At 38.7% G+C, this 14,100-nt stretch overlaps 1 protein-coding gene across 2 annotated transcripts in view; it reads left to right on the top strand.

Moving 5' to 3' along the window:
* Positions 1-14,100, top strand: part of SLIT2 (slit guidance ligand 2) — a 370,853-nt gene that overhangs the window by 297,627 nt on the left and 59,126 nt on the right. For both annotated transcript variants that reach the window (XM_067530343.1, XM_067530344.1), the window contains exons 22-25: positions 2,338-2,409; positions 2,622-2,693; positions 8,140-8,211; positions 12,442-12,605. In XM_067530343.1, coding sequence (XP_067386444.1) covers positions 2,338-2,409; positions 2,622-2,693; positions 8,140-8,211; positions 12,442-12,605 — 380 coding nt within the window. The remainder of the gene's footprint in view (positions 1-2,337; positions 2,410-2,621; positions 2,694-8,139; positions 8,212-12,441; positions 12,606-14,100) is intronic.

Genomic DNA, 14,100 nt, shown 5'->3' with positions numbered 1-14,100 from the left:
TGCTGTAAATTGTCATGAATTCCATTGACTTCAATGGACCAGCTGGGGATAAACCTCATAATATTTTGAAGTATCTTGTGGCACAGGAGCAACCACAAATTAAAAATTAGAGTAACAAAATGACTGCCAGTTTTCTTGCATAAAGAAAACTAAATCAGTGTAAAATTCTGAAAATGCCCCAGATCGTTTTGTATGCCTTAATCTAGACTAAATGGTCCATTCTTCAAATTTAGAAAAGAGATGCATCTCATTTGCATAAAATTTCCAAATAGTGTCAGCAATGCACAATTCTAAAATGTATACAATCTAGTCCTGCACGGAGTGTTTGTGGATTTGTCCTGCAAAAGGTCTATGAGACCTACCTTGCAGTGCACAGACCTGTAAGGAATATGCATGTAGATTTACTGTTGGCTGTAGTGATAATCACTCCTGCACCACAAAGAGGGTGTCTAAAGGTCTGATTGTTTGGAGTAGTGATGACCAATCCTGTGCCTTGTATGTAGTGTTGAATGATCATAAAACAAATGCAAATTGAAATATCAAATTCAGTGTAACTAGTCATTCAGGCTGGCATTTCAATAAATAACATTGACAGAGTAAAAATACAAAGCATAAACTCTGCAAAATACTTCAATAACTGGTAAGCAGTATTATTCCATTAATAGTCTGAAATTCTGAGTAGATATTTGCAAAAGTAGCAAGCCGTGTATTATATTTTTGGACAAACTCCCTTGGTATTGAAAGATTATCTGTAAGCTCCTGTCTTTCCTTGAATACATTAAAAAGGACCCAGATGATTCAGGCATTGTTGTGCCATAGACCTGAGTTATAGACCTATGCTTTTAACCTTCATAGGCAGAAAATGGATTACTGTGTCAACTAAGTTACAGGGTTCCTATACAGCGTTAAACAATACACAAATGGAGTAATGAACATATATGGGACCCATTACTGAATTATTAGTTGCTCACAGTCTTTTTTATATTTATTCTCACAACACTGCTGTGCGGTAGGGAAGTACTGTTTATCCCCATTTAACATATGGGGAAATGAGGCACAAAGAGACTGAAGGCTTGTCTACATAGTGGTCAAGGTAGATCCTGCTTGTGTGCTTTAATGTAGGGCTGTTTGAAACATCTACTATGTTAACCGTTAATGTACACTAGCAGAGTCTACACAGACCAATTAATGCACAACATGCTAGTGTGCTTTAGAAATCACACCTCCATGAATTCATTACCCCACCGTGTAGACAAGGCCTTAGTAACATACACAAGGTCACATAGTAGCAAATTAAATCTGGGTCTTCTGTGTCCCAGACCATTTCCATAACAACTGGACCATCTTCCTTCTCTTCTTTTCTTTTCCTGGTACAAATAGATTGTGCTCCATTGTACTTGCCTGACATGTTAGGGTACATTATAGGTTTGTTGTCTTAGTTTTCTAACGGCAACTTCTGATGAAGAAGCCTGTTGCACACCATTTCTGCCATTCCTTATTCAGTAACAATCACAGCTAAAATATTAAGACCCCTCAAAAGCTAATTCCATTATTTGCCAAATACCCTAAAGAACAATAATGAAATAACCAACATGAATAAAGCAAGAGAAGTTAGAACAACAGTGTGAGAAAGTAGAAACAACCACAGCTTTCCTCAGCATGATTCACTTCCAAACTTTCCCCTCCAGGCACAAAAACTTCTTTCGCCAAACACTAGCCTACTTAAAACACCAGAAAAACAAACAAACAAACAAACTTCATTCATTAGAATATTGAGCAGCCACAAGGACTTCAAGACTTTCACCCTTGCAGACCCAAGATTTCACATTTTATAGGAGCACTGAAACCAAGGCAGACGTTTGCGGGAGGGGGAAGGCCTTGATTAAGATAGTTGTACCTATGCTTTTGAGACCTCCAGATTAGGGGTGTCCGGTAATACTTATTCATATTTCATTAGGGAGTTAGCTGAAAGATTCCCATTGAAAATTATCGACCTACATCTCTAGTCCCAATTCCTCTGCTAGTTTCATTTCAGCATTGTAGGATAACAGTCTTAGTGAAGGAGCATGATGGACACTTGCATTATATAAGAATGCAAAACATTGAATTGCTTTGCCTTTTATCATTTTTGAAATGAGAATGCTTTTCATTTAACGTAAACTCTTGCTTGGCTTGTACATGGCATGTGACGATACAACAATGTTGTTAAAAATATCGATATTCATAACAATACTACCTCTATTAATAAAAATAATGTGCCATTTCAGTTTTAGAGTATGGGCTTTCAGAATGTGTGCAGTCATGTTAAGGACTGAATTTCTGAATTTATTTTTATAGAGATTTAAGTAACAACAGAATCAGCACTCTTTCTAACCAGAGCTTCAGCAACATGACTCAGCTGCTCACCTTGTAAGTTTAAATGTGTAACAATGAATGTGTGAAAATTTTACAATGTTTATTGTCTTGAAAAGAAAAGGCAACTGGTTAATATTAAAACTTGCTTGATTTGGAGGCTGTAAGATAACTGTTTCCTAACTGGCTATGAATGCAAAAAGTATATTTGGTCACGCTCTGCTTTGTATGTATTTGTTTGTTTACTTGTTTATTTTATGTGATTTCAGAATTCTTAGTTACAACCGTCTGAGGTGTATCCCAGCACGAACATTTGATGGGTTGAAATCACTTAGGTTACTGTAAGTACTTATTTTATATTAAAAAAAAAACTTCTTATTTTATGTAACAAATAGCTGAGAAATCCATAGGGAATTACTAAATCTTCAACCCCAGCAAGTACTTGAGGAAAAAAATAAAGAACAAAGAATCACAAAATATTAATTTGTTGCATTTTATTATATAATTGAAATGTGGTACAGGAAGTATAAATAGGTATTGTCATAGGTCATACAAAGAGTGTACATTGCACCATTTTCTGTTCTACTTCTTGTTTCTTTCTGTCTCTTTTGTCATGTTCTTGCTTGTAAGATTCACTTGTGTATATCTAAGAAGGTTATTTGTATGCGACATAGGAATGTTGTGTCTCAAACTATATGGTGTTACTAATCTAAGTATTTCTTTTTGCCATTAGACTTTTGAATGAGTAGCATTCCCTTAGTAAATTGCTTCCTTTTTTTCACTTAACTTAGGTGCTTTTCCAACTCAGAATGTGATGAACAATTGATGATGAATAAAATATTCTGTGATTTAGCTCAGTTCCTTTTAATGAACAGACTGCTATTTTAATCTTTCTGTGTGCTGCTTGAAGTTATTTGAATGTTTGATGCACACAAATCTCAGTCTGCCTGCATTCCTTCAGATATTTGCTCTTCAGTATCTGAGCTGTGTGACTGGTCATCTGAATTACTAAATTCTGATCTCTGACCAGGGTACATAGATCTTATAAACTACAGAACTAATTTAATTTATTTAGGGCTGGTTCAGAAGGTGGCAGAAATTGTGGATGCGGCCCATATTGGTAGGATCTACCATAGGGGACCAAAGAGTCCTGCACATGCTCGTTCCTCACGTGAGCAAGTAGAGCTAAGCCTATTTGTTGACTCAAAATACGAGGGCCAAATTCAGGAAATTAATCTTTTCGACTGTTCCAGTGGTTCAAAGCAGCCAGAAATCCAGCTTAACCATTTACCAATTAATTCCTCTCACTTATGGAGAATTTCCTGCTGGTGCAAAGCCATCATAGGGGTTCTGTAGCACCCCCATCCTGATGTCTAGTTGTAGAAAAAGGACATGAGCAGGGCCTTTGGTTGTATAGCTAGAGTTTTGGGACTTCTTTAACTTCTAGAAATGAGTGTCACCAGGCAATGCTTAGTTTTTGGAGCTGTCTGTCTCTGTGACACATGAGAGAATGGCATTGGGATAGAAAATATTTCCAGCCACAAGTTCATTTTCCTTGCTTCTGCAGTCCTTGCCTGGGGTTCCTTTAGGATCTTATTCTTGGATGCTCCTACATTCTCACTGGGGACTTCCTGCAGGGCCCTTCTACTGTAAGATCCTCCTCCCTTTCCATATGACCTCTTTCTCAGTTGCTGATGGCCACCTACCTGTCTGCTTCATGCTGCGTTCTATTTGCTGTTTCCACTCTTACCCTGCAGTTATCCTATCCCTATCTACATTCCCTGTCATTTCCCATTACTTCCCCTCCTTCAACTAATGTATCCCTGTCCCTAATCTCTTCCCTAGGCAAAGTATCCCTGCTCTTCTTCTGGAAGATTTGTCCTTCCACCCTCTCTAGCTTATGCGCCAAATCAGTCCATGTGTTTCTCTCTCCCTGTATTGCTATCTTGTCCCTATCTTCCTTTCCTTCTGAAACAATCTCTCTGCACATCCACCCTTATAGCAACCCTCGCTGCACTAACCCAGCTGGGCTAAAACATCCTTTGTCTTGCCTGTATGTACAAAAAAGAATGTGTTGTGAATGGGAAGGGACAATGATGATGGAGACTGATATAACCTGGACTTTTAGTCAAGTACCAACTACTTTATTAAATCAATAAACATGATAACTTGTCAAGGCAACCTTTGCTGGCAGTGGTGAAAGGAGGTAGGTGTCAGCCGCTCAAGCTATCACGAGCTGTACCCCTTCTGACGTTCAAAACCGGAGCATGTTCTAATTCCAGATTCACTCACTCACTCTAGTCCAAGGCCCTAACAGAGTCTGTATTGAATTATTCGGTAGTCTACCATGACTGAGGGTAACTTCTATGTAGAAAAGCATAGACTCATGGACTGTAAGGTCAGAAGGGACCATTATGATCATCTAATCTAACCTCCTGCACAACGCAGGCCACAGAACTTCACCCACCCACTCCTGTAATAGACCCCTAACCTAAAACTGTGTTATTGAAGTCCTCAGATAATGATTTAAAGACTTCAGGGTACAGAGAATTCACCAGCAAGTGTCCCATTCTGCAGAGGAAGGCGAAAAAACCCCAGAGCCTATGCCAATCTGCCCTGGGGGAAATTCCTTCTTTACCCCAAATATGGCGCTCAGTTAAAGCCTGAGCATGTGGACAAGACACGACAAGCAGAAACCCTGAAATAATTCTCTGTAGTAACTCAGAACCCACCCCATCTAACATTCCATCACAGGCCAATTGGGCACATTTACTGCTAGTAGTCAAAAATCAGTCAATTGTCAAATTAGGCTGTCCCATCATACCATCACCTCCATAACATAACATGCTCAATCTTGAAGCCAGCTACTGCTCCCTTTGGAAGGCTGTTCCAGAACTTTACTCCTCTGTTGGTGAGAAATCTTTGTCTAATTTCAAGTCTAAACTTCCTGATGACCAGTTGATACCCATTTGTTCTTGTGTCCATATTGGTGCTGAATTTAAATAACTCCTCTTCTTCCCTGGTATTTATCCCTCTGATGTATTTATAGAAAGCAATCATATCTCCCCTCAGCCTTCTTTTGGTTAGGCTTAACAGGCCAAGCTCTTTGAGTCTCCTCTCATAAGGCAGTTTTCCATTCCTCAGATCATCTTAGTAGCCCTTCTCTGCACCTGTTCCAGTTTGAATTCATCTTTCTTAAACATGGGAGACAGAACTCCACACGGTATTCCAGATGAAGTCTGATCAACGCCTTCTATAACGGTACTAACACCTCTCTATCTCTACTGGAAATACCTCTCCTGATGCATCCTAGGACTGCATTAGCTTTTTTTCATGGCCACATCACATTGGTGGCTCATGGTCATCCTCTGATCAACCAATACGTCCATGTCCTTCTCTTCCTGTGTCACTGCCAACTGATGTGTCCCCAGCTTATAGCAAAAGTTCTTGTTATTAGTCCCTGAGCATCTTGCCTTGTAAAAGTGCTCCGGGTTTACCTGCAAATGCCAACACCTGCTTCCTAGGAAAGATGATGACTAATTCATAAAGAAGGCAGCTCAATCTAGGCATTAGATTGGGGGTGCAGAGGAGAAGCTGATTAAACTCTTCCAAGCACTGCGCATACAATGAGATCCATCCATGTGAGTCACTAAAATGAGACATTGCTCATAGCAAATTGAGTAGATGTTCAAATTATGATTGAGAAGCTCTCTGAGCTCCACTAGGCTCCCTGAGTTTGGCTTCTCCTCTGTGAGAGTTCAGTATTCTCAAGGGATTGCCTAGGTGCCTGAAAAGTTGGGCTCCTTAATTGGAGGGAAAAAAAAGACAAAATGCAACCAATTTATGGCACCAAAATGAGAGGACACTCACAGTAAATTATGCAGTTATGTGGTCCTCCCTGTTCTTTCTTACATGAGGAATGGAATAATTTAAATGTCTTCGTTAATATCACAAGGTTCTGAGTTATCTCTATCTGACGTGAATGGGGCAGTTCATAACTGGCAGCTGTTGTTCCAGAATCTCATCATTCACATTTGAGGGGTTTTTTACAGCTACAACAGCTAGAGCTTTTTACTTGTTTTGTTTTTGTTTTTAATGAAAGTTGAAATTCTGGAGAACAAGCTGGTAGCGTCAGGAGTGTGCCTTTCCAGCATCTGAACACCATCCGTTTCCAAATCCTGGCTCCACACCTTCCTTTTGACCTCTGTTAGGTCAAAAGAGGCCATCACCAGTCCACGGACCTCCAATAACTCCACTGAAGGGAGTCTGAGTCTCTGCTGCCAGGACCTACCCCCCCAAACTTGTGATCCAGTGAAGCAAACAATATTGAAAGAGAATAAGAAATTCCAGGCTGATTCAGAAAACAGTATTGTACAAAGCAACCACATAATTCCAATCTTCCTGACTTTACCCTGCATTTCAATATTCAGGCCAGTGTTTTTACTCCGTTGCCATGTTAAAGAACCATGCTTTAGCCTACACATCTAGCAGGACTGAATCGCAATTCCCTAGCACAGTTATAATTAGAGTGGGCCAGAGAGGAAGTATTGTCTAGGTCTTATGAAGCTAGCCTGAGGCCCAAGTTCAAATCCCTGTATCACAGACTTCTGGTCTTTGGCAAGTTTTTTAGCCTCTGTGTGCCTCAGTTTTCCATCTGAAAAGTGGAGATAATAGTACCTCCCTCCCTCACAGGGTTGTTGTGAGAACAGATACAATAAGCACACAGATGCTATGATCACATGGGCTGCATAAAGTATCTTAGAAATAATTTTCTGTTGATTTCTTTTTTATGGAAATGACTTCTTTCTAAATTTTTTTCAGGAAAATATTAATTTAATTTGAAATTTGTTGGTTTTTCAACAACTGAAAAGTTTTCAATTATTCCACTGAGAAAAGGATGGGTGGAGTGATTTATTTATTTATTTATTTCAGTTTACAGTTTAGTGCAGAAAAATTTTACTTTTTTCTGCACTAGTTACCCTTTTTAAAAAGCCCTAGTTATATGCTGGTTGGTTGTTTTTTCTTTCCACACAGGCAAATTAACCATGTTATATCATGTTTGGATCAGATGTTTCAAACCCATGTTTATTTTTGTAGGACCTTGGCTGCTGGATTTTGTTTTTTATTTGTTATTTTATAAAAACACCATACAATTTTAATCATAAGCCTCGGTATGTGTAGATGTATGTGGGAATGAAAGCTTATATAGAAAAGGAGGGAACCCTTTTGGGTAGGCCTGCCCCAGGTATGACTGAACCAGCCCTGTGTTTTTGATCAATAGAGAATTTCATTTTATGATTCTATTAATATCAGTTACAGACTCAAAATTAGTTTTCATGAACATCTGTTGCATATGTTTTCGTGAATGCTTGCAAACAGCAAATAACGAGCACAAACACAAACAAAGTGAAATTCTTGTTGAGTTGCTGAAAAGTTAATAAATAATTACTTTCTCTTTTTCCCCACGTCAGAACCCACTAAGTGCTTCAGTGTTAATGGTTGATCTGCATCTGTCTTGTTTTATTAATTAATTAAAAATAAAGCTGTCTACATTTTTTCAGAATTCAGAACCAAAACCTAAGAGTCAGGCAGGCAATCTTGGGAAGGCTGCAAACCCACAGAAACCGAAATTGAATGTGAAACTGAACAAAGTTTGTAAAATCACAAGCCTGCAAAATAAAATTGCTGCATTTCATACATCTCTAGTTGTTGAAAAATAAGAAAAGGCAATTTCAATTGTGCTTCCACAAAAAAAATACCTCTTTTTTGTTATTTTCTTTTCCTTAGGTCTTTACATGGCAATGACATTTCTGTTGTTCCTGAAGGAGCTTTTAATGATCTTTCAGCATTATCACATCTGTGAGTACTCACTTGCATGGTTTTTGTTTTTTACTTTTTTGCCTACATGTATGTTGACTTCCTGCCTGGATCAGCAGTTCATGGAAAGACTTCTCTTTTTTTTCTAGAGTTACAGCTTGCTATTTTGTTCAGTTTTCTGTGAGCTACAAAGAGCAAAGTTGAATTGGAGCCATTAAATGTGCTCATTGGAGTTTAGAGGAAGATATTGAATCTGACACTTGCAAGAGAGGAGAGGATTTATTACTGCATACAAGTGAACCTGAGTTTGACGTTGTTGAACAGATGCAGTTTTTAAAAGGCTTTATGGGTGTAGTCATCTGTTTTTGTTTTGCTGTAAGCAACTAATGGTCCAGCTTTGTGCTCAGACATATTTAGCATCTGGGAATTTCACAGAAATTTGAAAGGGTACCTGATTAAGTTCGGTGTCATTCTTATTTACAATTCATTCATGCTGCTATCAGGATGATACATGTGCGTGAAGATGTGGATGAAACTGATATGAGGAGCTTGAAAGGACGAGGAGATGGAGGTTATGAAAGAAGGCTGAAAGGAATTTCTTGTATACATGCAAAGTAAAATATCAAAGTGGCTGCTTTAACTGGTACTTTAACCCTCTGAGTTTTGTCTTCCCCTTCCCTGATTCCAGGATGGCAGCCATAAACACTCTTGGTCTTGCTCTTTGGAAGCATTTTAAAAATGTGTCTGATGAAATAAGTTTCTACTCCCACTCCTTCAGAAAAAAGTTGTTTGCCATTTTTACTGGCAATCATTTCGGACTTGCCTATATTTTGATTTTTGAGTGGAGTCATCTTAGTTCTACCTACTGACATTTTTGAGCTATCTCCTGGTTACATAGTGTTGTGACACCGTATCAGCAGACAGAGCATACCTCTGCTTTTTTGGAGAGATGACTATGCTATATGCATTCTGTCCATTTTCCCCATGGGTTCTAGGGTGCAGAATGTTCTGTCATATTCGTCGTATTGTTCTCTTCCCAATATGTGATATTTCTTTCCCTCAACCTGAAGATGGAAGCATCACCCTTCTTATGAGGAGGCGGGGAGCATTTTCTTTCATGGACGGAGAACCATTTCCTCTTTTTTTCTGGAGCAGGAGTAGGGAGGAGGGATACCTCTGATTTGTGTAGGAGATAAAAAGCATCTGTAAAACTAGGTCATTTTTTTTTATTGCTCCCCATTCAGCCTGACTGATTGAGTGGGTTCAGCAGGGTAAATCACAGACGTTCTTCCTGCTCAGTCTGGCAGAGTGAAGAGCATTTCTGTAATCTTCATTCTATTCATTCTAGTTGAGCCATGCTCTCATCATTTTTCCTGGGATCATCTCACTTTCTCAGAAGGCCCAGTTGTGTGGGGATCAGGATATGGGACAATCTGAAGGGCAGTGGAATACTAAAGACATTTTCAAAACTGCCTTTTGAAATGCTGGACACATGGCAGACTTATTTCTTTAAAGCACTGGCATAGCTTCATTTCATAGCAGCACAGTGGAAACGTGGGTTCACTACTGTTCTAACATGTCATGTGTATATTGTACATTAACACAAGGCTATGTATGTAACCTGTCATTTTAAATAAGCTTCTGTACCAGATGACTGGAGGATAGCTAATGTGACAACAATTTTTTAAAAGGGCTCCAGAGGCAAAACTGCTAATTAAAGGCCAGTAAACCTAACTTCAGTACCAGGCAAATTGGTTGAAACTGTAGTAAAATGCAGAATTATCAGACACATGGATGAACACGATTTGTTGGGGAAGAGTCAACATGTTTTTTTGTAAAAGGCAATCATGCCTCACCGATCTACTAGAATTTTTTGACAGGGTCAACAAGCATGTGGACAAGGGTGGTCCAGTGGATATAGTGTACTTAGATTTTCAGAAAGCCTTTGACATGGTCCCTCACCAAAGTCTCTTAAAATTAGTAAGTGTTCATGGGATCAGAGGGAAGATTTTTCTCATGGATCAGAAACTGGTTAAAAGGTAGAAAACAAAGGGTAGGAAAAATGGTCAGTTTTCAGAATGGAGAGAGGTAAATAATGGTGTCTCCCAGGGTTCTGTACTGGAACCAGTACTATCTGACATATTCATAAATGATCTGGAAAAGGGGGAAAACAGTCTGGAAATCTGGAAAACAGTGAGGTGGCAAAATTTGCAGATGATATAAAACTACTCAAGATAGTTAAGTCCAAAGCAGACTGCCAAGAGTTACAAAGGGATCTTAGAGAACTGGGTAACTGGGCAACAAAATGGCAAATGAAATTCAATGTTGATAAATGCAAAGGAATGCACATTAAAAACATAATCCTAACTATATATATAAAATGATGGGGTCTAAATTAGCTGCTCCCACTCAAGAAAAAGATCATGGAGTCATGGATAGTTCTCTAAAAACAGCCACTCAGTGTGCAGCAGCAGTCAACAAAGCTAACAGAAAGTTAGGAATCATTAGGAAAGGAATAGATAATAAGACAGAAAATATCATATTGCTGTTTTATAAATCCATGGCACACCCACATCTTGAATATTGCATGCATGGTTTCCCAATCTCAAAAAACATATATCAGAATGGGAAAAGGTATAGAAAAGGGCAACAAAAATTATTAGGGATATGGAAAAGCTTCCATATGAAGTGAGATTAATAAAACTGAGACTTTTCAGCTTGGAAAAGAGACGAATAAGGAGAGATATGATAGAGGTCTATAAAATTATGACTGGTGTAGAGAAAGTAAATAAGGAAGTGTTGTTATTTACTCCTCATAAAACAAGAACTAGGGGTCACTAAATGAAATTAATAGGCAGCAGGTTTAAAACGAACAAAAGGAAATATTTCTTCACACAACACACAGTCAACTTGTGAACTCCCTGCCAGAGGATGTTGTAAAGGCGAAAACTATAAATAGGTTCAAAAAAGAACTAGATAATGGAGGATACAGCCATCAATGGCTGTTAGCCAGATGGGCAGGGATTGCTGTTTGCCAGAAGCTGGGAATGGGTGATGGGATGGATCACTTGATGATTACCTATTCTGTTCATTCCCTCTGAAGCACCTGGCATTGGCCACTGTTGGAAGACAGGATACTGGGCTAGATGGACCATTGGTCTGACCCAGTATGGCCATTCTTATGTTGTTAAAACATTTTGCTCCTGTGCTGTCTAGCAGAAAAACCTTGACTGTTAAAGAAGACACCTTATAAAATTAAAACAACAAGAGTTCTGTGGCACCTTAAAGACTAACAAATTTATTTGGGCATAAGCTTTTGTGGGCAGAAACCGTGGGTTTGTTAGTCTTTAAGATGCCACAGAACTCTCGTTGTTTTGCTGAAAACAGACTAATACGGCTACCCCTCTGGAACTTATAAAATCAGTAATTCAGAAAATATTTCAAAATATTTTAAAGAATAAAATGTGCTCAAAGTTCTTTATTACAAACATTAAAACTTTAACTGTTACATGCAGCTGAATTCAAGATAAATGGGCTTTCTATAGGACCCATTGAGGTAATATTGTTTCAGTGGAACTTGCTAAAAATGTTGCAATACTTCAGATTGTTAGTGGCAGAGTTCTGTCCCTCCCCAGCAGCAGATCTTTTGGGCCTGCCTGTACTGACGCCATTGCCACTGAACTTACTCCTGGAGTCTCCTTAAACAATCTTGTAGAGGAGACCTCTGATGAGATCAGTAACCAGGGTTCTATATTCATTGGCAAAGCTCCAAAGAGGAAATAATAAATTGGAGTTTTGTGGGGAGAGAGGTAAAAGCAAATGATTTATGCAGGGCATGGAGCCATGAACTGGAAGAGGGAAGTATATTTATTTTTAAATGGCTTTCCCCATTTTTTTCAGGCTGGCTTTAGGTCCTAGTTGAAGATCCATAGGAGTGCAAGGGTTTTACTTCATCCTCTGGCTAATTTAACTTCCCACTACAAAATTTGTTCTGCAGCTGCATACGCTGTTTGTTAAATTCAATAAATTGGCCATTTAAATACAAAGAGAGATCCTTGAGCTCATTAGCATCAGCTCTCCAAAACCCATACTAATGTAACTGGGAACAATTGCTAGCATTCTGGCAAAGTTTGCTGCTGAGTCCTAGTTTCAAAGCTAAGATCCAGGTAATCCATGTAGTGCACTTTGGTTCCAGGAGTTTTCTGCTGATCGTAGATTTGTTTTTATTGTACAAAGCAAGCTCATAAAACTGTTACCTTTTTTCCCCTTCAGTGCAATTGGAGCGAATCCTCTGTTCTGTGATTGTAACATGCAATGGTTGTCCGATTGGGTAAAGTCAGAATACAAAGAACCTGGTATTGCACGTTGTGCTGGTCCTGGAGAAATGGCAGATAAACTACTTCTCACAACTCCATCTAAAAAATTTACTTGCCAAGGTACTGTTTTATGTTTCTTCTGGTGTGACAGTAAATTTTGAAATTTTCCAGCTGAATAGTTGAGTTCTGAAATGATAGAATAATCCTATGCTCTCTAAAGATATTCTTCATAACGTCTTCACTGTTGCGTCCTTTGTCATGGACACGACCAGGGTGGGTACTCCTCCTACTCAAAGTTCCAAAGTCATTGGTTCTAGCAAAGAGCATCTCATCCTATGCAGAATAAATTGTCATAAATGCTCCAATGTCCTGTCCAGTTCCTTTCTAACAACAATTGTAGAAGAAGCTTCTCTGGATCACATTGAAGTATTATACCAAACTGCATTACTACCTGTCTCAAACGGACACTTTTATAACTCTTAACTTATTTATCAAAGAATATTCTTTCGCTAACCTCTGGTGCTTCATTCTCAATATTTCCAGCAAAACTTGTAAACATTTCCATGATTATTAGGTCTGTGAGTCTTGCAGTTTGTGCTGCATCAGAGGAACTGCCAGACTGGATCAGACCCATAATCCATCTAGTCCAGTCTCCAGCAGTGGCCATCACCAAATGCTTTAAAGCGAGGTGCAAGAAACCCCACAAGAGAGAGACGTGGGGTAATTGCCCTCCATGAAAGTCTCTCCCTAATAGTTTAAAGAGATTGTTTTAAGGTTTTATTGCCTTGCCAATACTCTTTTTGTTCACATTAACAGTTATCATCCTGAATGATGTTGTAATCCATATGACCGTCTGCCCCTTTTTATGAATCTGGCTAAGTTTGTGGCCTCAAAGAGCTTGGGCTATCCTAGTTCTTGCCCATTATGTGAGGTAGGACTTCTGTTGTTTTCCATATTGGTCTTTTCTTTTTTTTTTTTTTTCCCCCCCAACCTTTTAAATGTGTAGAGCACTTTTGTTGTTCCCCTTTGTCTTTAGATTCCTAGAGTTAAATATTTTGGAACCCCTAATAAAAAGGTCCATAAATAGAGAATTATTAAAGTAGCCCTACCTAAATTTATAACTCCTCCTGAGATGTTTGATAAATGTGAGCTCAATTTTTCCTTACAAGCTTATTTTCTTGTGGCAGTGACTTAAGTTTACAGACTGAGTGAGCTTCAAGCTCTGTTGACTGATTCACCTCTTAGCAAATTCTTCAAAGACATGATGGTGTTAAAGATGCATCCTATGTTCTTTCCTAAAATAGATATAGAATTCTAACATAGTCAATCATCAGGACATTTTTCTTTTTCCATTTTCCAGCATTCTCACCTCAGTGAGGCTCTTCTGTACAAATTGGATGTTGGAAGGTCACTAAGCTTTTAGAGAAATAAAGCCATTAGGAAGTCCAACCTGTTTTTGTTGATTTTTACACTAATTCATTAGGCTTTCCTGTCCTTAAGATAACTATTGTTATAGCCTGACATGGCTTGAGCTCTAAGGTCATGTCAAGGCTGGTTCTTTATCACACAAATCTTCTACCACAATCATCCAATCTATTTCTAACTAGGAGATTTG

This window comes from Emydura macquarii, unplaced genomic scaffold, assembly GCF_026122565.2.
Source record: "Emydura macquarii macquarii isolate MOO-44397 ecotype Brisbane River unplaced genomic scaffold, CSIRO-AGI_Emac_v2 contig_3062, whole genome shotgun sequence".
Lineage (NCBI taxonomy): Eukaryota > Metazoa > Chordata > Testudines > Chelidae > Emydura > Emydura macquarii.
The sequence above is the reverse complement of the archived record's forward strand: the minus strand, read 5'-3'. Positions and strand labels throughout refer to the sequence as shown.